General features: G+C 35.7%; 1 protein-coding gene across 2 annotated transcripts in view; it reads right to left on the bottom strand.

The window, feature by feature from the left end:
* Positions 1-25,529, bottom strand: part of LOC140062195 (chromodomain-helicase-DNA-binding protein 1-like) — a 42,599-nt gene that overhangs the window by 7,657 nt on the left and 9,413 nt on the right. Inside the window, exons 6-36 of one of the 2 annotated variants that reach the window (XM_072108283.1) lie at positions 25,348-25,469; positions 24,414-24,540; positions 24,103-24,230; positions 23,206-23,431; positions 22,052-22,152; positions 21,210-21,382; positions 20,872-20,996; positions 20,022-20,238; positions 19,449-19,535; positions 19,005-19,195; positions 18,321-18,509; positions 14,806-14,950; positions 14,247-14,399; positions 13,442-13,513; positions 12,041-12,190; positions 11,193-11,341; positions 10,630-10,726; positions 9,703-9,792; positions 9,309-9,476; positions 8,754-8,938; positions 8,475-8,516; positions 6,412-6,554; positions 5,628-5,754; positions 4,861-5,011; positions 4,315-4,428; positions 3,422-3,718; positions 2,827-2,961; positions 1,729-1,907; positions 1,364-1,475; positions 774-895; positions 131-253 (exon numbers count right to left, since the gene is read on the bottom strand). In XM_072108283.1, the coding sequence (XP_071964384.1) occupies positions 131-253; positions 774-895; positions 1,364-1,475; positions 1,729-1,907; positions 2,827-2,961; positions 3,422-3,718; positions 4,315-4,428; positions 4,861-5,011; positions 5,628-5,754; positions 6,412-6,554; positions 8,475-8,516; positions 8,754-8,938; positions 9,309-9,476; positions 9,703-9,792; positions 10,630-10,726; positions 11,193-11,341; positions 12,041-12,190; positions 13,442-13,513; positions 14,247-14,399; positions 14,806-14,950; positions 18,321-18,509; positions 19,005-19,195; positions 19,449-19,535; positions 20,022-20,238; positions 20,872-20,996; positions 21,210-21,382; positions 22,052-22,152; positions 23,206-23,431; positions 24,103-24,230; positions 24,414-24,540; positions 25,348-25,469 (4,440 nt within the window). The remainder of the gene's footprint in view (positions 1-130; positions 254-773; positions 896-1,363; positions 1,476-1,728; positions 1,908-2,826; positions 2,962-3,421; positions 3,719-4,314; positions 4,429-4,860; positions 5,012-5,627; positions 5,755-6,411; positions 6,555-8,474; positions 8,517-8,753; positions 8,939-9,308; positions 9,477-9,702; positions 9,793-10,629; positions 10,727-11,192; positions 11,342-12,040; positions 12,191-13,441; positions 13,514-14,246; positions 14,400-14,805; positions 14,951-18,320; positions 18,510-19,004; positions 19,196-19,448; positions 19,536-20,021; positions 20,239-20,871; positions 20,997-21,209; positions 21,383-22,051; positions 22,153-23,205; positions 23,432-24,102; positions 24,231-24,413; positions 24,541-25,347; positions 25,470-25,529) is intronic. The other variant, XM_072108284.1, reaches the window with a different exon arrangement.

Below are 25,529 nucleotides of genomic sequence, written 5' to 3'. Positions count from 1 at the left end.
ATACCCTCTAGTTTTAGTTTACTATTACTAAATTATTTATTTATTTCAGTTCAAAGCAAAGGAAGAAATCATAACAAATGAATTATTTGCATTTTTTTTTTCTTTTGCATTAGAAAAGTAGTTGGGTTACCTATCCCTGCTGGATTGGTCCTGATTCTCCCCATACTCATTATGGGGTGGTCTCCTGAAGGGAGGCGCTGTTGGTCGGAAGGGGTGATAATGACCAGTATTACCAGTGGACACTGGTATGTGTCTAAAGCATAAGCCGTGTAAAAAAACACATGTTATTTAACAATGAACCTGCAAATCTATTTCTTAAGAAAAAGATTGTGTAGTCAATATATTTTAAACTACTTAAATAAAAATACATTAACAGTGGCATTTCAATGATGAGCCCAGGGCCTAACAACTGTAAAAGTGCTGACCTTAACCTAATATCCCATATTTTGCATTGCAATTTTCCAAAATGTAGTGGGGTGGGGTGGGCCCACCTTGGATTTGCCTATGGTTCTATGGTTAGCTTAAACAATTAAAAGGATATTATTATCAGCTGGTAATCCCCAGAATCAACAGGTAATGAAAACACAGTAAACACACACATGAAACAACATAATTAAAAATAATATTAAATACAAAAATACATACAAAACAAGTGAGCAGTCTACTCTAAAGGAAGACAAGTGCAACATAGTTTTAACTGCTGAAACCAATTGAATTTGTAGTGCATATCCAAAATCAATAAGTAATCACCAAATTTTCCTAAAAGGTCTTACCTGTCACGATCTCGACTGGAGTCACCACTGGAATGTATTCGTTTGGTCCCTGGACCGTTTGGGTGTATTTCTCCTTGTCTTTTCTTTGTTGCAGCCCCTGATGTAGGCTTAGGTTGCTTAGTCTAAATATAGAATAAAGAACACGTTTTAACATAATAAGAACCAGAGATGATTAGAAGATGGAATCTTTAATTGTCATGCATGCCACAAGCATGATCCAAACTCACATGCATAAAAAAAACCACATAATTTATGGATGACTCTTTCACAACAAATTTTAATACTGTAGAAGTAGCAACAAAAAAACATTTACAAAATTAACTATTTACTATTAATCACTTCTATTATCTTTTAATAAAACATATTGTTATGTATGCAGAAAGAAAACCAATAATAATAATTCTTTTTTTTCAAACATTTACTGTTACAAATTTGATTTTCATATTGTACATTTTTGTAATTCTTAATCTTTTCTGCTTGAATTGTTTGATTGTCTGGAGTAAGAGAGACTTTGATAGCTTTTGTCTCTGCTCAGTACTCCCATTTTGTATATCACTAAAGGAATAAATATATAAATATAAACAGCTTACCTCTAGATCTTTGTTTCTTTCATCAGCCCTTTTCTTATTTGCATGCTTGTATAATTTATACAGTTTCTTGGCGTCAAATTCTGTAAATTTCGCTACAAAAGTCCACAAATATCTACAAGATAATAATTTCCTTTATAATTAAAAGTGCTTTAAAGAAATTTCAGTGCGATGTGAAAGTTGCAACAAATTAAAATTATGAATAACAAAGGCACAAGATAGCTTGTCAAACTATAGGATTGATAAATGCAGCCTAGTTTCTCTATGACAGTGGGCCTGGTTGTATTTACAAATAATCTTGCATGCCATCACAGGTGGGGTCGAAGGTGAAGCCCAAGAACCATTTTTTACTTTGTTTGTTTATTTACCCCTTCCATTCAGACATTTTTTCAGCTCCAGTGAACTCTGCAATGCATTCGTTGATTCGATCACCAATCTTGAGTAAGCATTGACGTGTGTGATTAAGCTGATCGCTTTCCGAAACATCTTCCGGTGGGTTGTCTAACAGTTTCAGAGCTCGTTTTACTGGACGCATTCTTTCCTTACACTAAAAAAAATGAGGTGAATCCATTTTTTAGTTTTATAAGACAATATCGGCATCAGTTGGAGGCCAATTCGTTCCTAGTTCTACGTGTGGAATAATTCTTCTCGAATAATGACTATAAACCGTAGGTCCAGTGTACACAGTTATAACCATGTGCACTTTAAAGGTATAAAGTATTTATATTTGTCCTCAAGCTTAACTGGAAACTGAGGAAATTCGGATTAGGTTCTCCACGGACCCACGACAGCCAGCAGTGCAGCGATCCCCTACTCTTTGCGAATATTGTACCAAGTTCTTTAACGTGCACTATGTACATGGGACCAATGGCTTTTTGTCCCATCCGAAGGATGAGGCAATGAGAGTATCCTTAGTAGTATACAGTTAGTATGGTACAGTTAGGTTCTAACACATGCTAGTCCGATATCATTACACCATCACCCTCCGGTATATACAGCAGCACCAGCCGCGATTCCAGACGGTCTCAAGAACCCAGTTCATCATTTGACAAAACAGCTCCTGTATTTGGGGTATTACCACCTATCTGATAGAACAGTGATTATATATTATTGGCAAAAGACATAGTATCTACCTTTGTAATGTTAGCCTGGAAAAAACAAATACAAATTCGGCAAAACTTTGGAAACATTTTTGTCAAAAGATATTTTCAGAACAGAAATATCAAGTCTAGTTTATAATGACGTATATATTTAAATTTTTTAAATCATGAACACAAATAAAATATGGATTTTTTGATTTCCAACAACCTAGGACCTACGTCTATTGCAGTCCTATTGTGTTACTGGCCCTAGAATCCACCACAACTGTGTCTCTACATGTCTACAATGAATTAACATAAAGTTTCATGCCGCAAATAATTTAACTAGTTCCCTGGTCAAATTGAAAGTTCACTAATATAACATACCGCACTGAATGTTGTCTCATCTAAGTCTCCATCAGGTTCAATAAACTCTACCAGTGGTACTGGATTACTATGTGCAGTGAAATGCATAGGAGCTGACTGTCCACCTTTACCTCTAGAACCACCTTTTTGTTTTATCTATAGCGAACAAACAGATAGGCTGTATTTATACATAATAACACAACCTACATGGAACAAATTGTGAAATATAACAAATCTGAAAAAAAAGTACATAATGTTGAAATATAACAAACTATTTTGTTGTTTTTTCATGCAATATACTGATCCACAATTAAACCCACCCTGGGGTATAAGGCCATTAAAAAAAAATAGTTGAAATGATCTGTTTATCAGGTACTCACTACCCGGTAATAATCTGATGCAAGTTCATGAGGGTTATGCAATGTATTAATCCACAATTAAGCCCACCCTGGGGGTATTTGGCCAAAAACTAGTTGAAATGATCCATTTATCAGGTACTCACAACCCGGTAATAATCGGATGTTAATGGGGTTGGGGGGGGGGGGGATTAATAGTTATGCAATATTTTGAAATCACACTTTTCTTTCATTTACTTATCATCAATTCAGGCACTTACAGACTTCTTATCTTTATCTTCGTCTTCTTCTTTAATTTCTTTATTCTCCTTCCCTTTCTTTCCCTTTGGCCGTCCTTTCTTGGGTTTAACAACTGGACCATCATCCTCCATGTCGTCATCGATTTCTCCTTCTTCTAAGTTCTCCTTTCGTTTTCGTTCTTCATCTTCATCAACAACTTTCCCAGAGCCTTTCCGATTTTTCTTTGGTATTTTTCCTTTGATTGGTTTGGATGGAACTGAACTATCTTTTGCACGGTTCGTTTTATTTTTCTCTTTATCTTTGACACTTTTCTTTGTCTAAAAAAAAAAATCATCGTGAGGTGGTTTCCCGAATGATCGTAAAATCAAAACGGTACTGTGTATGACCAACTAGCGTTATTGTCACCGGCTAGTCATCCATTCATAGAAGTACTGATGTAGTAGCCTACCTGTACGGAGACCATAGAATGTGACCCGAGGCATGACTAACTACGACTTTTAGATGATAGAAAGTTGAGAAAAAATGTTACGAGTAGTTGTACGACATGAAGATGTTTATGAAATTATGTCAATAATGTTTACACACTAGGCATACAAATAGTAATGTTTGTTAGTAAAAATAATTTTGAGTTAATCAGAATAAGATATAAGGAAGAAAAGCAAAGAGACTATGGAGCGGCTATTCCTGAATATACAATACTAAGTATCGTAGATTTAAATTATAAATTTTAGGCGATCTTGTCAAAGGTCAAGCGCCTATAGCCTGCCACGTTTCGATATTCAATATTAGACATCCTATCAAAATTTCATTTTTAAGCTGTTTTGTAGAAATAAAATTGGATTTTGGACTAATAAAATCACTTTTTTTTAAGGACACACAAGTTTTTAAGATAAATTTATGAATTTTAACTTACTTGTTTTAATTCTTGCTCAGATATCATTTCCTTTTTTAACAGTTTTATAAGATAATCCGAACGTTGTTGAAGTTGTTTAGCTTGTGGTTTTTTACCAGGATCATCAAGAAGAATCTATAAATAGAAATGTAACATAAATAAGAAAATATACATATTTTCTTATATTACCAGTAGTAGTAAATTAATGAGATAGGTGGTAATCCCACTGAGATACAGGGGCTATTTTGTGAACCAGTTCACTGGGGTAACCCCTATTCGTCTCTAATGATGAACTAGGTTCTTTAAAGTGCAAATGGGTTATAACTGTGTATATTGGACAAACGGTTTATAGTCCTTATCCGAGAAGACTTGTTCCATTACAGGAACTAAGACCAAGTCGGCCTCAAACTCTTGCCGGTATTGTTGGGTCTTTAGGTACGGTAAATGGCACCCATGTCTTAACCGCTCAGCCATTTAACTCGATTAATTATTAAGTAAATAGTACAGCACAAACTAACTTATGCTAAATTTTGCTTTGAATGAATACTAATATTTAGGCATGCTTACCTTTTTATCTAAATGTAACTGTGGATCCATTTTGATTGCTTCCCAGCTGCCTAGACCATATTCATACACCCCCTTTATCAAATTAGAGTCATCTTCCGGTCCCCAATCCACATTCCAATTGGTTCCTTTTACCTTACAGCTAAGTTGATATCTGTAAGTGTTTAAATTAGTTATGAATTTAGCGCAGGTGAGTAGTGGTGACTTCATATTAATTGATAGGCCAATTGAGTATGCAGTTATATTTGATGGTTCCTAACCATTCTGTACCATAAGGTAAAAGGTATTTATACTGGTCCTCAAGCTTAGCTAGAAATTTGGATTGCGTCCTCCATGGACCCACGGCAGCCAGCAGTGCAGTGCCTACCAGATCAGCACACCAGAAGATGATCTTCTACTCTTTAACATGCACTATGTACATGGGATCAATGACTTTAAGTATCATCCGAAGGACGAGGCAATGAGAGGAAAGCACCTTGCCTAAGGATACAATCAGTATGGTACAGATAGGCTCGTACCCATGCCTATCACATGCTAGTCCGATATTATCATTAAACCATCACTCTCCAGTATATACAGAACCTAACGCTATCCAGATGGTCTCCCATCCAGAACACAACCGGGCCCAACATTGCCTAATTTTGGTGATCTGATGAAAACCGGTCTTTCAACGCAGTATGCCCATATAACGAGGGATTAGAGAAAGCAGAGAAAGTAAAATTAATTAAATAACAACAATAAAATAAAGCTAGTATGTTTTTTTAATTTACTTTTTTCTTTGTGCTGGATCTGCTGGAATCATGACAGCCAGTGGTTCCAACTCTTCCTCATGCTTCATAACTGATGGTGCATTGATGATTGCATTTGATAACTTTAATGTTGCTCCTCGTTTCTTTCCTGTTAAAAACAATTTGTAAGCTTGTAACAGAATTATGAGGGAACTAGGGAGTAATTCAAACAAAGTAGAAGGAGAAAAATTGGGAGACAATGATTTCTCGAAAAGCTTTTAGGGTTAATAATTCACATTTTTTCAAACCATTTAAATACGAAATAATATACTAAATAACATCCAAGATTATTATACAGGGCTAATGAAACCTGTGAATAATAGTAACTAGAACATCAATACCTAGACCAAAACATTTTCGAATAGAAAGCATAAATAATAAGCAATTGCTAAAAATAAGTGGAAATGGGGAGGTCATGTTGCAAGACTCCATGACAATTGATGGACAAGCAAGATTAGATAGTTCAACATTTTTATATTCACTGTATATATATACTCTGTCTACACATATTTGTTTTATGTACAATTAACCAGATATTATATTTAAAATTCATGCCTGCACCTAAGCTTTAATCTTTGGATATTGTATTGCATTTATAAGTTTCAATCCGTTACTGTTTAAGCTCTGTCTACACTATCAAACTTTTTCTGAAAAAAAAATGTGATGTGCCCATATATGGACATTATGATGTCATATCACTACCATATTTGAGAATATCACTACCATATTTGGGCACATCACACTTTTTTGTCTAGATGGTTCTTACCATCAAACTCAGCATCTTGTTTTAACCTTTCTTCATATTCCTGTATGACTCGTCTACACCCATTGTGTAACGTGTCACCAAGTCTTTTTAAATCCGCTTGTGATTTTTCTTGCAGTTCAGCATCACCGGCAATTTCCTCAAGTCTGAATTGTAGAGTACAGTTATTTATTATCAATTGCAACTTTAACATTAACAACATTTATTGTGTGTCATGTGAAGTTGTGACAGTGATGCATTGCGATTGTGGTAAACGGCAAAGAACTCATTGTGATTGTGGTAAACAGCAAAGAACACATTGTGATTGTGGTAAACAGCAAAGAACTCATTTCGATTGTGGTAAACAGCAAAAGAACTCATTTCGATTGTGGTAAACGGCCGAGAACTCATTCCGATTGTGGTAAATGGCCGAGAACTCATTGCGATTGTGGTAAACAGCAAAGAACTCATTGCGATTGTGGGAAACGGCAAAAACTCATTGCAATTGCGGTAACCAGCCGAGAAATCATTGCGATTATGGGAAATGGCAAAGAACTCATTGCGATTGTGGTAAACGGCAAAGAACTCATTGCGATTGTGGTAAACAGCAAAGAACTCATTGCGATTGTGGTAACCGGCCGAGAAATCATTGCGATTATGGGAAATGGCAAAGAACTCATTGCGATTGTGGTAATTGGCCGAGAACTCATTGCGATTGTGGTAAACAGCAAATAGTATCCCTAGGGTCATTGTCAAATTTAGTTTGACTCATTTATTCTGTGCGTTTTGACACCATGTACGCCTCAATAAGTCAAAGTTAATGTTTTGGGGATTTTTGTTAATTTAAAAAAAAAACAATCACTCTTAATAGCATGTTCATGATAGAATAAATAGTTTTGACCTTTGACCTCATTTTTTAAGTTGTTTGTTTTTGTTCCAAGTTTTCTTTTTTTTTACATATTTTAACATCAATATACCATTATATGTTGCTGAAATATCAATTATATGCCATTTTATGTAGAAAATTTGACTTTTTGACCTTTGACCTCATTTTTAGTGGTCAAGATTTGATCCAAAGACATGACTTCCATTTTAAGTATTAATCCTTTTTTACTTCTGCACATTTTGACACCAATTTTACTTAGATACCATATTCTGGTGACGAAATATGATTCATACAAGAATTATAGCTATTTGGCAACGGTCAATGAACTTTGACCTCCGATAAAAAAATTTCCCCAGCCCCTATCTTCCCTTCTTTTTTTTTGGTAGTTGTCCATACCCATACCTACCAAAATCAGTTGAAATTAGCTTCTTTTTAAATTTTTTCACAGATTTGCTCAATATATGCCTAATTTAGGGATACTAAAAGAACTCATTGCGATTGTGGTAAACGGCAAAGAACTCATTGCAATTGTGGTAAACAGCAAAGAACTCATTGCGATTGTGGTAAACAGCAAAGAACTCATTGCGATTGTGGTAAACAGCAAAGAACTCATTGCGATTGTGGTAACCGGCCGAGAAATCATTGCGATTATGGGAAATGGCAAAGAACTCATTGCGATTGTGGTAATTGGACGAGAACTCATTGTGATTGTGGGAAACGGCAAAGAACTCATTGCGATTGTTGAAATAGACCAGGCTGTAATTGAGCGGACATTGTGGTGGACACTAAACGTAATTATAAAGAATTTATCGGAGAACGTTGGTCCGTAATTTTGAATTGAGGAAGTTGCCAACTAATCGTGGACTATTGTAACTATGTTTACTTTGATTATATGTTGAATTAAAAACCTTAAATGGCAATTATGCTTTGTAATGTTTTGATAATTTACCTATGTGACACCTTAAATGACAAAATATTATGGAAAAACGGTACCTAAAACTACTAATGCATAAGAATTTATAACTTTAGTGCATTAAGAAAATAGAGTGACTGTATTCACACCATCAATAACGTTTTAAAAATAATCATATTTAAGTGATTACCTCATTGAAGGGGTTATGTGGACCACTACTTGGTGTACTAGGTGCCTAAATATGGATCATATGGCTATGATTTTTAAGCACAACAGTATAATTCTTACCTTGTAAGTGGCCTTCCAAATTTCTTATAACTTTTCACAAATCTGTTGTCAAACATAACGTTTATTAATACATAAATACACACAGTTTAGAACATCAGGCATAACATTTTATATTGTATGTAGATGAAGAATAGTTAAAACAAAACAAAATATTCTAATGATTATTCATGAAGTTTGTGCAATTATCATTCTTATCACTTCTTTGCAGTCCAGATTGGTAACACAAGGCAACAACAAATTGAGGTAAGTGCATGTATGGCGAAAATATGTCTTCCTTACCTTCGAATTTCCGCATCTGTAAACCCTGTAATTGTATCTCGTGGAACAGTTCGAGGCCGTCCACGAGGTCGTTTAGTCTTTTTTCCAGTATCGCTGTCTTCTGATTCACTACTCGTTCCCGAGTAACGCCGTCCTTTACGTTTCTTTGATGACCCTTCAGAATCACTGTTGTCACGATATGACATCTGTCAATAAAGGTCAAAGACGATGAATTACATGTATTTAATAACCTTTTAAACCTATTTTGCACAATCAATACACAATTTTGTTTACATATATTAATATATATTGTATTATAGAAATAATTTTTATTCCCATACAAATATGTAACTACTTTCTTCCATAGAGGGAAAACAAACAGACAGACAAAGGGTTACAAAACAAAGTGATGTGAAAGGGAATTTTGCAACATGACAAATTCTCCAAATGGTTCGAAACGGCAGTGCTATTATATTTATTATTTTAAGCTAATGCATTATTATCAATATTGTTATGTTAACATATTTAATTTAATGCTTCTTCTGAAGTCTTTTTTAACAAGATCATGCAATTTACATTTTGCACTTGTTTTCTCACTCTAGGTGGGAGATAGAAATCCATTTTTTCTTTTTTTTTTTCTTCCTCTTCAACTTTACTCCTTGCTTCCACCGGAATGATGTCTTCCCAATTTGCACCTATTTCAGACGACACTTCTTCCTCTTCTACCGTTGAGAAATTGGCAACCTATATAAATAAAATTGTAATGAGTGAGGACAGTGGAACCGTAATCCATAGCATTATGGCAAGCGTTTGAGGCTCACCTGTTGCATGGTTCTCTGTTTTCCAAGCATCTTAACTTGTAGAAGTTTTTCAACAAGACGGTCATTTTATATTTGTACACAATACATGGATATCAACACCATAGGTCAAAAAACACTTTCAAATGACAAATGAAGTGCAGAAAACCAACCTTGAATTGAGAAAGAAACTCCACTCCAGCAACGGCGTTTTCTGATTCATGCGTCTCTGCTCGTTCTAAGATTGAGTCAATATCAAATTCCTAAAAACAAAAATTATGAAAAGGTTAGTAGTAACAATAATAACAATAATCTTGTTTAACATTTGGCAGGTCCTTGACAGTCTTCTTTCTTGATATTTCTATTTATTATATTTGTAATGTAGATACAAAAAAAAAAACACTTTATGAGTGCCTAACTGTACCACTCTAAAAAGAGGACTCTCTAGGCCAGGGTGCAGAGGTGACAATAGGGACTTTACGAAACACGACGGGAAGCTGCTCATGAATAATTTATGTGTGAGCTTTAACAAAGTGGGCGGAGCTTAGCGTGAAGTTCCATCATCTTAACTTGTTGAGGAAAATAAAGTTGCCATTTTCCCGTTTGTGGAGAACGACTAGAAATAATGTATATATAACCTTAAATATACAATTCAAATTACAATTAAACATGGAATTTTAAAAACTCTAAATAATATTTGAACTTTCTAATTTTATTGTTTAATGAAATAACATTTTTATTGGGTTAAAATGGCTGTGTTAAAAGCGGGGTTTGAATACGAGGCCCCTAGCTAGGAAGGCTAGGCCTATGCTGTATTACCAGAGACAAGCGAGATATACAAGATATACTGCCAGTCGTCGTCTTTGCGCAATGGTGCATAACTTATAAAATGGCTATGTCGACTGTTTATGATTTTATGCTCTAGCAAACACAGGATATTCGTCGTCCTCCCTTGACCGTCGTGTTTTGTAAAGTCCCTAATAAGCTGGATAGAAGGCCCTACAATAAATTGACAAACGTACTACATTCTGAAGCTAAAGTAGTAGGAGGTTAATATTAATTATATTTTCCCTGTCCAAGGGGGCAGTATCTACACTTGCCTGTAACTCTGATTCTTCCCCATCTGCCTCTTTGAATAACTCCTCAGCTCCAAACTTAAGAATGTGTGACAATTCTTCTTTAGTAAACGGTGTGTTACTGTAAAACAAACATTTACAAACACATTTAGACCTACAGTATATTTATTTTATTTTTAATTTATGTCTTTAGGCACATATAGCCATGGATTACCAATGGTAAATTAATCACTGTCCAATCAGATAGGTAATTCTTCTGATACAGAGGATATTTCGTGAACCAGTTCACCAGGGTAATCCCCTACTCATTTTGAATGATAAACTGAGTTCTTTAAAATACACACAGGTTAAACTGAACCTACAGTTTATAATCATTATCTGAGAATATTTGACCCACCACAAGAACTAGGAGCGAGTCGGCCTCGAACCCATGCCGATATTGTTGGCTTTGTTAGGTACGATAAACTGTTTTAACCGCTCTGCAATTTGACTCGCTCAATATACAAATTCATGGAAACATAAACCAACTGATATTGAAACAAGTTGTAGTGTATTCCTCACAGAAAACTATGCAAGGTAGTTCTTACCTAGCAGGAGCTGATGACTTTGAGAGAACCGTCCTTCCAGATGTGTCCATTCTTTGGATTACCAGGTGATCTAATACCATCTTCTTCTTGGCCCTTTCAATTATCTCTTCCTCTACACTTACTTTTGTCACTAACCTATAAATATTCACCTGTAAAAAATAATTGAAAATAAAACAAAATAGAGATCAATTAAGACAATACACTAAAAAAACATACAGTACAACGCCTATTAAGACGACACCTAAATTAAATAATAATGAATAGAGGTTGGTCGTAGTGTTAAAAAACTATACTGCTCATTTGGAGTGGAGTTGTGGCTTGGTGGTTATGATGCTTGGCTACCACTCTAAGGGTCCTGGGTTCAAGTCCGTCACATGTCAGGATTTTTTTCTAAGGACAAAATTACAACTCCTCTCCCAAAGACTTGTAATAAGACTTTGTTTATGTAGAGCATCTTGTGTATATGTTTGTCTTGGGAACCTCTCTCTGAGGGTCCCTAATGATCAGCAATTGCTGGATGGATCACCCTCATTAAATATGGTCAAAACAAAACAAAACAAACAAAATAAATTGTTTATTTCACAGGAATGTGTCCCCGTGTCTCAAAGATGGGTTACTACTGTACTGCAAAATTCCATCTATAAATTACTTTTCAAAACCAACTTCTTATTTGGACTCAAATCTTAACCCTAACAATAAAGCACATGCTCAGTGGTTTTAGAAGTATCTGGAGATCTTGGGTTAGAGTCTCACTACCGTCACTACCAGAAATTCTTATACAAGGATGAGTGAATTCACTAGACATTCACTGTAGGTTTGACAAAATTGACAACAATATAAATACATACCTGCTTTCGTTGACCTATTCTATGTGCCCTTGACATAGCTTGAAGGTCATTTTGAGGATTCCAATCAGAATCGAAAATGATGACAGTGTCAGCTGTTGCTAAATTCAGACCAAGACCACCTGCCCTTGTTGACAACAAGAAGCAGAAATCCTACAAGAACATTTCACACAATGTTAAGCTCTGTCTACACTATCAACTTGTGATGTGCCCATATTAGTCAGATGGTAGCGACCGATTAGTGGCGACCATTTTGGATTTTGGCCGCCATATTTACAATGAGTGACCGATGCCATGTACTATGTTTAAAATATCATTCAATTACCATAATTACCTATGTTTTTCTGTTTCATATATTACTTCTACAACCAAATACATATAATTTTCCAATTTACTGGCGGCTATTTTAGATTTTGGCCGCCATCTTAAAAAATAAAATGCGGCCAGAGTGGCTCCTAGGCAAAAATCATTTGGTAGGTCCCAATGAAGCTCCATACCAAATTTGGCGCTTTTGTCCACCATGATTTCCTCAAAATGTGTTGTTAAGCCACCTGACTGTATATATGGACATGATGATGTCATATCACTAGCATATTTGGGAATATCACTACCATGTGTGGGCATAATTATTATAAACTAGTTTGATAGTGTATAACCAATTATGAAAGGCATCATAGGTTTTTATAATCACAATCTCAATTTATTTTTGTTTTTTAATTTCTCACATACATTGTAACATGATTGGGCCAATATTAAACAAACCAACTTGAAGCTGTAAGGTATTAGTAAAAATTATAGACAAAAGAAGCACACTACTAATACACTTTTAATTATAAAAGTTTCTTAATGAGATTTTTTTAAAGATAGTACGTTTTAAAGTATATTTTTGGTTGGAATTTTAATATTTGATTGCACATCTGTATTCTAAAGCTCTGTCTACACTATAAAACTTTATGTGACAAATAAATGCGATGTGCCCATGGATGCCATATCACTACTATATTTGGGCATATCACTACCATATTTGGGCATATCACTACCATATTTGGGCACGTCCATCACACTTTTTAGTGTAGACAGAGCTTAAGTTAGCTCATGACTTATTACGTTTGCCTTAAGGTTGTGTTGGAAAAGATTCATTTATCTAAAGCTCTGTCTACACTATCAAACTTTATGTGACCAAAAATGTGATGTGCCCATATATAGACACGATGATGTCATACCACTACCATATTTGGGTACCATCACACCTTTATTTGTCAAACTATAGTTTGATAGTGTAGACAGAAATTAAGGTTGTTTTTGAAGGTAAATTGTTTTTTTCAAGTTCACCCTCTTAAAATTCAAATTTGGACAATAATTTGTATATGTGAATGTTTATAGATACACTACATTGGTACTTACAGGTGACTTGTCAGCATTGAAGTGATCTAAAGCCTGTTTCCTTAGGTCACTACTCACTGATCCATCTAACCTCTGCGGATAAAGAAAAAGAAACAAGTCAACACCACAGTACTTAACATATATGCATTTAAATGAAAAGAATAAGATACATTTGTGAGATTTCAGTGCACCACTCATTTGACTGCTAAGGTTATTTACTTGGAATTGGAATGTTCAAATTTCAATAAATGGTTCTATAAACATCAATGTGTTTACAGTACATTATGATTAACCTTCTGCCCTTTTAGAGCAGGCACTGTGATGTTTACAGTAGGAGTACTCGTACCCCAAAATTACTTTGACTACATCATGTAGAAACCAAGTTGGTTGCACTGTTTATATGATAATTGTAGATGTTAGAATAGATGTTTATTATTATGGATTGTGAATTAACCAATTTAGAAGATTCATTCATTCATTCATCAGTGGAAAATTACTTTCATTTATTGTCATTTGCATATAAAATATACATAGAAATTATGTTTGCTCTGAGAGATACAAAAAAAAAACCAGAAAAATGGAAAAACTAAAAAAAAAAATTACAATTGTCACATCAGTCTCGTACGGTACACGCATTCAGTGCCTGAATGGCAGCTGGATAAAATGCTGTTACGAAACATATTTGTACGAGAGATGGACCGATAACGTCTACCGCTACGTACACACCTCAAATACATTATGCATGGGATGAGTAGAATTTTGCAGTATAGATGACTATTGTAGATGACATACAAGTTATAAATTGTAAAAGTGATATTTTTCTCACCTGAAATGGCCAATGTTTATGGCGAAGATAATCTGCGAGGATGTCCAACATGCGAACCATTTGTGAGAAAATAAGTACACGGTTTCCACGTTCATGTAAACGTGTTAATAACTTGTCTAACAGTACAAGCTTACCACTGCCACGAATAATTCTCTGAAATATAGTAATTTTGTAATTCATTAGCTTGCTGATGCAAAATAAGTAAGTAAGCTGAAAAAAAGAAGCTTTCTTCAAGATTTTGAGAATGGGAGTTTATTATTTGCAAAATAGCTATACTTGCTTTGTATGTGTGTTGGTTGTTATATTATATCAAATAGCAGGTAACTCGCAAATAACAAGATAGATAAACTATATCATGCTTATAAAATCACATTTGAGGGTTAGGAAGTGGAGTAGAAACAGGATTGAAATTTTTGCTTTAAATAGGTATATACCAACAGACCATACCATGTAATTTTGATTCAAGTTATCTTTAATTAGGCGGAAATTTTAAATTCTCTCTCTAAGTATTTTTCTCAGTTGCTGAGTGTGTAATATATTCTTATTTATAACCACTTACCTGCGGGTCAAACACAGTTTCTTCCTGTCTCACCAATAATGGATGGTTACAGCATTTTTTAAGTTCCATCACCAGATTAATAAAGCCAGTTATACTTCCCTTTACACCTTTACTCAATGCCTGGAAGTTTTTTGTAAGAATCCACCTATAAATAAAACAAAAATGTAGTCTTTGGTTTTTGTTCATGCCTGCCAGTTCTATTCTTCAGTAGGCTATGAGGCAGCCAAGTCCTGAAAAGGCTGAAGCTCTCTCTCTACACTTTTAAACTTTGACAACAAAATGTGATGTGCCCATATATGGACACGATGACATCATATCACTACCATCATATCACATTTTTTTTTGTCATACTAAATTAATAGTGTAAACAGAGCTTTAGACTCAACTGGTGCTAACTGCAGTTTATTAGTTTTCAACCTTAGTTAAGATTAGTTTCTACTAGGATGCAACTCAAAGACAAACGTAATTTGACCAATCACAAGTGATGGATTATCCAAACTGTAACATTATTGGTCAACCCGCTTTCGTTGCGCTTTCGTACTTTGTCCTAGTAGGAACCAAGCTTCAGTGACAAGCGTGTATCTCTATACTTCGTACTTTGTCCTAGTAGGAACCAAGCTTTAGTGACAAGCGTGTATCTCGATACTTCGTACTTTGTCCTAGTAGGAACCAAGCTTCAGTGACAAGCGTGTATCTCTATACTTCGTACTTTGTCCTAGTAGGAACCAAGCTTTAGTGACAAGCGTGTATCTCTATACTTTGTACTTTGTCCTAGTAGGAACCAAGCTTTAGTGACAAGCGTGTATCTCTATACTTCGTACTTTGTCCTAGTAGGAACCAAGCTTTAGTGACAAGCGTGTATCTCTATACTTCGTACTTTGTCCTAGTAGGAACCAAGCTTTAGTGACAAGCGTGTATCTCTATACTTCGTACTTTGTCCTAGTAGGAACCAAGCTTTAGTGACAAGCGTGTATCTCTATACTTCGTACTTTGTCCTAGTAGGAACCAAGCTTTAGTGACAAGCGTGTATCTCTATACTTCGTACTTTGTCCTAGTAGGAACCAAGCTTTAGTGACAAGCGTGTATCTCTATACTTCGTACTTTGTCCTAGTAGGAACCAAGCTTTAGTGACAAGCGTGTATCTCTATACTTCGTACTTTGTCCTAGTAGGAACCAAGCTTTAGTGACAAGCGTGTATCTCGATACTTCGTACTTTGTCCTAGTAGGAACCAAGCTTTAGTGACAAGCGTGTATCTCTATACTTCGTACTTTGTCCTATTAGGAACCAAGCTTTAGTGACAAGCGTGTATCTCTATACTTCGTACTTTGTCCTAGTAGGAACCAAGCTTTAGTGACAAGCGTGTATCTCGATACTTCGTACTTTGTCCTAGTAGGAACCAAGCTTTAGTGACAAGCGTGTATCTCTATACTTCGTACTTTGTCCTAGTAGGAACCAAGCTTCAGTGACAAGCGTGTATCTCTATACTTCGTACTTTGTCCTAGTAGGAACCAAGCTTTAGTGACAAGCGTGTATCTCTATACTTTGTACTTTGTCCTAGTAGGAACCAAGCTTTAGTGACAAGCGTGTATCTCGATACTTCGTACTTTGTCCTAGTAGGAACCAAGCTTTAGTGACAAGCGTGTATCTCTATACTTCGTACTTTGTCCTAGTAGGAACCAAGCTTCAGTGACAAGCGTGTATCTCTATACTTCGTACTTTGTCCTAGTAGGAACCAAGCTTTAGTGACAAGCGTGTATCTCGATACTTCGTACTTTGTCCTAGTAGGAACCAAGCTTTAGTGACAAGCGTGTATCTCTATACTTCGTACTTTGTCCTAGTAGGAACCAAGCTTTAGTGACAAGCGTGTATCTCTATACTTCGTACTTTGTCCTAGTAGGAACCAAGCTTTAGTGACAAGCGTGTATCTCTATACTTCGTACTTTGTCCTAGTAGGAACCAAGCTTTAGTGACAAGCGTGTATCTCTATACTTCGTACTTTGTCCTAGTAGGAACCAAGCTTTAGTGACAAGCGTGTATCTCGATACTTCGTACTTTGTCCTAGTAGGAACCAAGCTTCAGTGACAAGCGTGTATCTCTATACTTCGTACTTTGTCCTAGTAGGAACCAAGCTTTAGTGACAAGCGTGTATCTCGATACTTCGTACTTTGTCCTAGTAGGAACCAAGCTTTAGTGACAAGCGTGTATCTCGATACTTCGTACTTTGTCCTAGTAGGAACCAAGCTTTAGTGACAAGCGTGTATCTCTATACTTCGTACTTTGTCCTAGTGCGAACCAAGCTTTAGTGACAAGCGTGTATCTCTATACTTCGTACTTTGTCCTAGTAGGAACCAAGCTTTAGTGACAAGCGTGTATCTCTATACTTCGTACTTTGTCCTAGTAGGAACCAAGCTTTAGTGACAAGCGTGTATCTCTATACTTCGTACTTTGTCCTAGTGCGAACCAAGCTTCAGTGACAAGCGTGTATCTCTATACTTCGTACTTTGTCCTAGTGCGAACCAAGCTTTAGTGACAAGCGTGTATCTCTATACTTCGTACTTTGTCCTAGTAGGAACCAAGCTTTAGTGACAAGCGTTTATCTCTATACTTCGTACTTTGTCCTAGTAGGAACCAAGCTTTAGTGACAAGCGTGTATCTCTATACTTCGTACTTTGTCCTAGTGTGAACCAAGCTTCAGTGACAAGCGTGTATCTCTATACTTCGTACTTTGTCCTAGTGCGAACCAAGCTTTAGTGACAAGCGTGTATCTCTATACTTCGTACTTTGTTCTAGTGCGAACCAAGCTTCAGTGACAAGCGTGTATCTCTATACTTCGTACTTTGTCCTAGTGCGAACCCAGCTTCAGTGACAAGCGTGTATCTCTATACTTCGGTTTGGGTACTGGAATAAACATTCACTTTTTCTCTTAATCTTGTTTTCACAATGCTTCCATACTTTTACATTTTGAGCTTTACAAACCATAAAGCATTATCCCTATACACTACCATATTTGGGTATATCACTACCATATTTGGGCACATCACTACCATATTTGGGCACATCACTACTATATTTGGGCACATCACTACCATATTTGGGCACATCACTACCATATTTGGGCACATCACTACCAAATTTGGGCACATCACTACCATATTTGGGCACATCACTACCATACTAGGGCACATCACACTTTGATAGTGTAGACAGAGCTAAAACCTCTACATCAGTTTGTTCAGGAAAGTCAACAGATTATCCACTTGTTTTCAAAGACTTTGTTTATGTAGTGTATATTATCTGACGACAGTGACTTTTCACTATTGGCAGTGCTTAGCAGAGTTTAAAGACTAACATATTTAACCACAATACAATTCTTAAGCTCTGTCTAAAATGTGATGTGGCCATATATGGAAATGATGATGTCACATCACTACCATATTTGGGTATATCACTACTATATTTGGACTCATCACACTTTTTTAGTCAAACTAGTTTCATAGTGTAGATAGATCTTTACTTATAATACTGCTTCTGAGTGGCACTCATCTCCACTCGGAGGATTCTTTCAACTTTGGCTGGTAATGACTTCTCCACGTCTTTCTTAATTCTCCTTAACAGGAATGGCTCCAGCTCTTGGTGCAAACTGGCATAGCCATTCTTGTCAGCACATTGGTGTTGATCCTCAAAATCTTCCCACGTCATAAACCTGAAAATAAGATCAGGATAGTTTAATTTAAAAAAAATATATTTTATAAAACAATTATTTTACAATTGATACATTACCATAAATGTAAAACTACAGTATATTAAAAAAAAAAATGTTTAAGAATAATTTATTATTCTTCATAAATGAATATATATGAATTACTATTCATGCATATTTAATGAATATGTAGTTTACAAATTAGTTAAAATTTAAACTGGGATGAAGATATGCTAGGTCATTTTACTTACTAAGCATTTTTAAGAGAGGGCGATATAAAAATAAATGGGTATGCCAGGTAGTTTCTAAGTGTGGTAAAGGTGTGAATTGTGGCGGAAAATGTATTTTTTTGCTTTTAACAAAGTGAAACCGTAATAATAAATTTATACATTATTGGGATGTTATTTTGTATATCCAAACCCGGGATTGCACTTTAGCAGGAGATCAGGAGACTCCACTGACTGACCAGGATTATCTGGAGAGGTCGGCAATACTTACTCATCTGGCATAATAAAATGCAGCAGTGACCAGAGTTCCTTGAGGGAATTTTGTAAAGGTGTGCCAGTAATTAATAATCGGTGGTTAGTGTTGAAGTTCATCAGAGTCTTGTAGAGTAATGAATCATCATTCTTCAATCGGTGGGCCTCGTCAACAACTAGATTAGCCCAGCTAATAATTCCAAGGAAGGACTGTCAAAAAACAAAGGACATTCAAAGATGTTAGCATAAAAAGGCAATGATTGCAGAAAATAGTAAAGCTCTGTCTACACTATAAATTTATGTGACAAAAAATGTGATGTATCCATATATGGACAAGATGATGTCATATCACTACCATATTTAGGCACATCACACTTTTTTGTCAAACTAGTTTGATAGTGTAGACAGAGCTTTATACACAAATTTGAATACATTTATTAAAAATTATATGAAGAAAACTCACCTTATCTTTCAAAAGGATTTCATAGGTGGTGACAATGACATTGAATTTTAACCTGTTCTTATGATGACACCATTCATATTCTCGAATCTATAAAAACAGTACATTTTTGTTTTATGAAATGAATTAGTGGAGACATAGAGATATTATATTTTATCTCTATGGTGGAGACTTTGAAAGATCCAACGAGTGAACGCTATGTCAACATGGAAATGTCATGAGTTACAAAGTGAACATGCTAGGACAGTCCATAACCTGCATTATGAAAATCTTTATTTACAATAACCAATGGCACAGTTTGTAAATATAAGTTAACTGAAATCCCTTTTAGTACATTCCCAGAAAATCATCGCGAGATCGTTCTCTGCCATTATGTTGGTAAATTTCAGTAGGGTTATATGACGTAATATTACTACTTCTCAGTGCCAACGACAAAATGCCACTGAACACATTCTGCTATCAGGCAGTTGACATGTATAAATAACGTATGTGCTAATCATCAAAATGATGCCATATGGTATCAATCAACATAGTGGACGTACAAGTCAAAGTGCCTATTAATTCAACATTACATACTATATTTCTGCTTTTCACATCTCCTATATACATAACAACATTAAGTTCTGGCGCCCACATCTGGAATTCTCGTTGCCAAGACGTCATTGTCGATAATGGTACAACCACAAGAAACGGTCCGTACAGCTGGTGGGCGTGGTGAAGATATGAAAGAAATGATATGGTCTGAATAGTCTTTCCAAGTCCCATCTCATCAGCAAGGATTATACTGTTTTCTCTAAATACAAATAAATCATAAAATATATGATTATTATACATAAAATAGGTTGTAAGCTTGGAACAGGTCATGTAGGCGAAGTAATTGATGCCAAGCAGAGCGGAATAGAAATAGTCAAAAGAAGCTAGTTATAACTAGAACATTTTAATGCACCTGTACAGGCTGTTTCATGAGGAGCACCTCAATCTTCAGGTGCTTGGCTATATAAATAAAACAACTTCATACATGTTGGTATATAACTAGATTAAATGGTTTAAAAAAGCTAACAGCTAGTTTGTATAAACCATTTAATCTATATAAATATATTATACATATATTTTCACTTCTGCCAAGAAGGTCTGAGTAAAATAATCAGGGAAGTCGTTATTAGGAGTAGCTTGGGATGGACAGGACATATTCTAAGAAACGACAAAGATGAACTAGTAAAGAGAGCTTGGCATTTAGAAGAGGGGATGTGGAACGATATGAAAGAAAGCAGGAAAGTTGGTTTGGAGGAACATGATGCACAAGACAGGGGGTAATGGAGAAATGGAGAGATGGTGTAGCACGAACAAGTTTTGGAAGAAGCCGACTCAAATAATTATGATGGTGCATATCTTATTATTCAATTAAAGTAAAAGTATATAATCTTACTTGCACCAGGAATGCGCTAGCCAGTTCAAGCCGTCCAATTGGTAGTCTCGAAGTTCAAGGTCATCCCCGCCAATATACGATGGCTGCGCTTTCAGTTGCACGAACCTCGGACGCATCTTTAAAACCTATCCATAACCATAACATTTTTTAAAATGGGGTATACCAAAAATCTTATGTCCATTTCAGTTTTTAAGAAACATAAATGATTTGACCTAAATTATCTCACCTGATACATGGGACTCACCTTTACATGGCATTATTGAAGATTATTCAGGTGATATTGACTTCATTACATGTCAATATTTCAAAAAAAATTCTATCTCTAAATAAAACCTTACCCTGGTGATTTTGGAAGGTATTCTTGAGCATTTGTTTCTCCTATGATATGCATCAATACATTCTTGATTATTCTTAGCAATCAGGTTGCCATCCTCCATAGTACACTCTGAATATGGGTAACCTTGCCACTTACAAAAGTAATCTGGATAATCTGACGACGCTTCTTGATGGGCTAAAAACGAAAAGGAAAATATTGATATATGTTTGTATTTTGTACAAATCTTCTGTTGGAAAATAAGGTATTTAAACAGATTATACTTAGGTGTTCGTATAAAAAGAAATAAATTGGAAATTGTACGTACATTTCTACTAATAATTCAAGCCAAGCCTTGAATAATGGATAACATTTTTTGATAAACTGTAACCTGGAGATTAACATGCTTGTCTACAATTCTCAGGGACCTAAAATCCTGCTATGTCACTACAGTATTATGCCCTATCAAAGTGTGCCTATAAGTGTCTATTGTGTGTGTGTCTATAAGTGCTAGCTTACCTGGATAAACCGATAAATGCCATATTTCTCCTCGAAGAGCGAGATATACTCGAAAAGTAGAAAATTAATTAAACACCCATCTCTCTAAATGGTACAATCCATAAACCTCAAGTGGGACCATCCCCACAATTCACCATCATCATTTCTCAAGACCTCTTGTCTGAGGGGATGGTGGGAGGGTGTTTATCTTTTCACTGGAATGAGTCACCTGAATGGGTGTCCCAAAGGAGGCGTTCTACTCTACTATGATTTCCCTCATAACATATTGTTGCTGTCTAGTCATGTACTTACTGTGGTTGTATGTATTATGAATAGGACCAGGTTGAGTTACTATTGGAATATACATACCTATGATACGTTCAACTTTTTGGTATTGTTCAACAAGCTGCAGTGACATCGCATGCTGGCATTCATAATATTCAACATCTTCTGGATTTGCTACCTTTTTCCTATATAAACATATGAAAAAGATATACAATTTAATTAGATTACTCAACAGATTTAAGTTCAGTTTACACACACTTTTGTTTCCATTACTTGTTCTGTGCTTAAGCTCTCTCTACACTATCAAACCTTATGTGACAAAATAAATGTGATGTGCCTATAGAGTATCACGGTGCTGACGTCACGACAGTGTGTGGCGCTGCGTGGTTGCTAGCGCAACCAAAAATGCGTTCAACCTGCCTGAGTGACTCCAAGGTCACCAATGGTTTGGAATAGGCTTATTGAAGTAGTCATTTTAAAACATAATAATTTTCAATAAAAACAAACTAAAATTTCAAAAGATCACTAAATATTTGTTTTTAATAATCTATTTATTCTTCAACTACAGTTTAAGTTTAAAAAAATCAAGCTAAGATACATAATTTGATAGAAATACAGATCTTTACAGTTTATCAACATAGTAGCGTAGAACGCATTTTTTGGTTGGCTAGCAACCATGCAGCGCTCTCTATCGTTGTGACGTCACACCGTGATACTCTATATATATGGACATGATGATGTCATATCTGTACTACATATTTGGGCACATCACACCTTTTTTTGTCAAACTAGTTTTATAGTGTACACAGAGCTTAAAACGTGTCTGGTATAACATTACACCAGATATGCCTCTGTTGCAGTTAACTATACACAAAAGCACATGTGTCATGGATGTAACCCCGATAAAATTTGAATCAGCTTAAATCTTAACTCTAGTGTGTGTGGACACATGTTTGTAAATATGCAACTGCCTTTAGTGCATTTTCTATTGGGCTGTACTGGTTTCATAAAATAAAGACTATTGGAATCATTAAGCACAAGAACAACCATAAATGCACCAGGAACAAATGGCTTCAAAAACAGTTTTAACCACGACGATTAAACAATCGTAACAGATGAGATGACCATGACAAAAACATGGTACTGTTGTAGGATTTGAACCAGGATCTATTGGTTGCGCAAGCATGGTTACCACTAAACTACAGCGCCGTCCCAAAACGACAAAATCATGCTCTTACCATTCGCTTACTTCCTCCTCCCTCTTAATATAGTTTTCTAGTTTCTTCATTCCTTTTGCTTTCTGTGTTTTCAGCGATTCTTCCGACTCCCATGTGTTGTGTATATGAGCCCAATTTCTCCATTTTATTAGGTACTGTGTCTCTGTCTCCTCAGTGTCAAGGTCAATGTCTTGGTTAGGATCTCCATTGGCTTCTACGTAATAGACGGTAGTTATTGCACCAGTTTCTAAAAATAAAACACAGTTATGCAATAAATTATATAATTTTAAAAATTGTTTAGAACCTAAGTTATACTAGGTCATCATTCATTATAAGGCGTGGGAAAGACATTGTAAAGTTCTCGCTAACAAGTAATTTTGGTAGATCTCCATAGCTCAATGTCAACAAGTGTATTATTAGTGTATACTTGCCGCTATACCAAAATGCAGTTAGGTCTACGGTCTTGTTTTTCAAAATATATGAACAGAAAATAAATATATATATATATATATAGGGTGAATGAATAAAATACTGAAAGATGAGGGCGTATCAATTTGGTGTCTGGTGCGTGTGCGTACAATTAACGGACTAGTGATGTTCTACTGTACCACATCGAGTGTTAAAAAGTTGATATCTAATCATGTTTTAAAAATACCGTGAAATCCCCAGTGGTCTAATGGTTAGGACATCTGTATATCAAGCAGAATGTTCCCAGTTCGAATCGAGGTTGGGGTGACTTTTTCTTATTTTCACAGATTCCTCATCTTATAATCGTTTCAAATTAATTAATATATTTTCAGTATATCACCAGGCAGTTTAGAATTTATTCTTTCATGAACCTTATGGGGCCATGTTTAAACTTTAAACTACTATTTTATGTAGATCAGAGGTTCCCAACAAGAATATGAATGAACTTACTCCCTTTACGACCAATTCTATGGTTTAAAATTTTTTCAATGACTTCAGAATCGTCTTGTTCATCTGTCTGTGTAGGGTTTTCAATTATGTCATCTGAATCAGTGGTATCCTCATCTTCCTCGAGGTAACTTCAAAATATTTAAATAAATTACAGTATTTAATATTTTTAGAGATTCAAATATTTATTATGTTCCTATTTTTAATTATTATTATTATATAATTATAAATATTAGATTTAAATGATAAATCAAATATTTATAAATAAATAAATAATAAACAAAATGAAATCTATCAAATCTATTAATGCGTACCTAACTGCACTGGCAGTTGGCCGTTGACTGCGCGATATTCGTGGACAGTCACTGTCACTGTCGGTATCTCCTGAGCTGGATGCATGCTTACGATTCACTACTTTCTTCTTTTTTGCATTGCCTCTTGCTGCAATAAAATATACATCAGAATTATTGATCTGTTTGGTTATTATTTATCTTGGCTCTTGAGTAAGCTACAGTATTGTTTTCCCTCCAAACACAACTCAATTGGCATTGAAAGAGGGTATTATAATACTTGAATTAAAATACAATTAAAACAAATATAATCATTTAGTGGCTGGCAGATATTTTTAAAAAGAAATACAACTTATAAACAACCAAAAAAAAGTAAAAACAACTTCTAAATTGATATATGTCCTATTACTTATAATACTGTGTAAAGTGTAGCTAACTTGCAGTGCAGTAAAACACTTAGATCTGACCCCTCCCTACCCCGACCTGGCCCCTCCCTACCCCCGAGCTGACCCTTCCCTACCCCTGACCTGACCACTCTCTACTCTGACCTGACCACTCCTTTCCTTCGACCTGACAACTCCCTACCCAGACCTGACCACTTCCGACCACTCCCTATCCCCGACTTGACCACTCCCTACCCCGACTTGACCACTCCCTACCCGACTTGACCACTCCCTACCCCCGACTTGACCACTCTCGACCTGACCACTCCCTAACGCAACCTGACCACTCCCTACCGCAGACCTGACCATTTCCTACCGCAGACCTGACCGCTCCCTATCGCAGACCTGACCACTCCCTACTGCAGAACTGACCAATCCCTACCCCCGACCTGACCACTCCTACTCCCGACCTGAGCACTCCCTACCTCGACCTTTATTGAGTCAGGCCAGAGAGATGATGTTGTTTTACAAATTCCTTTATAATGCAGATTCTAATCTAATTGAAAGTATCTTACCACGATTTTTAGAAGTAGACCTTGCGTTAGCTCGTGATTTTCCTTTTGATGCTGGTTCAAAGTCTGAACCACTTTCCTCACTTGATGAGTCACTTAAACGACTACCACTGTGCCATCCATCACTAACAAAAATTCATTATTATATTATTATAAGAGTGTATCCAATTTGTAAACAATTACAT

The sequence above is a fragment of the Antedon mediterranea genome, chromosome 11, assembly GCF_964355755.1.
Source record: "Antedon mediterranea chromosome 11, ecAntMedi1.1, whole genome shotgun sequence".
NCBI lineage: Eukaryota > Metazoa > Echinodermata > Crinoidea > Comatulida > Antedonidae > Antedon > Antedon mediterranea.
The sequence above is the reverse complement of the archived record's forward strand: the minus strand, read 5'-3'. Positions and strand labels throughout refer to the sequence as shown.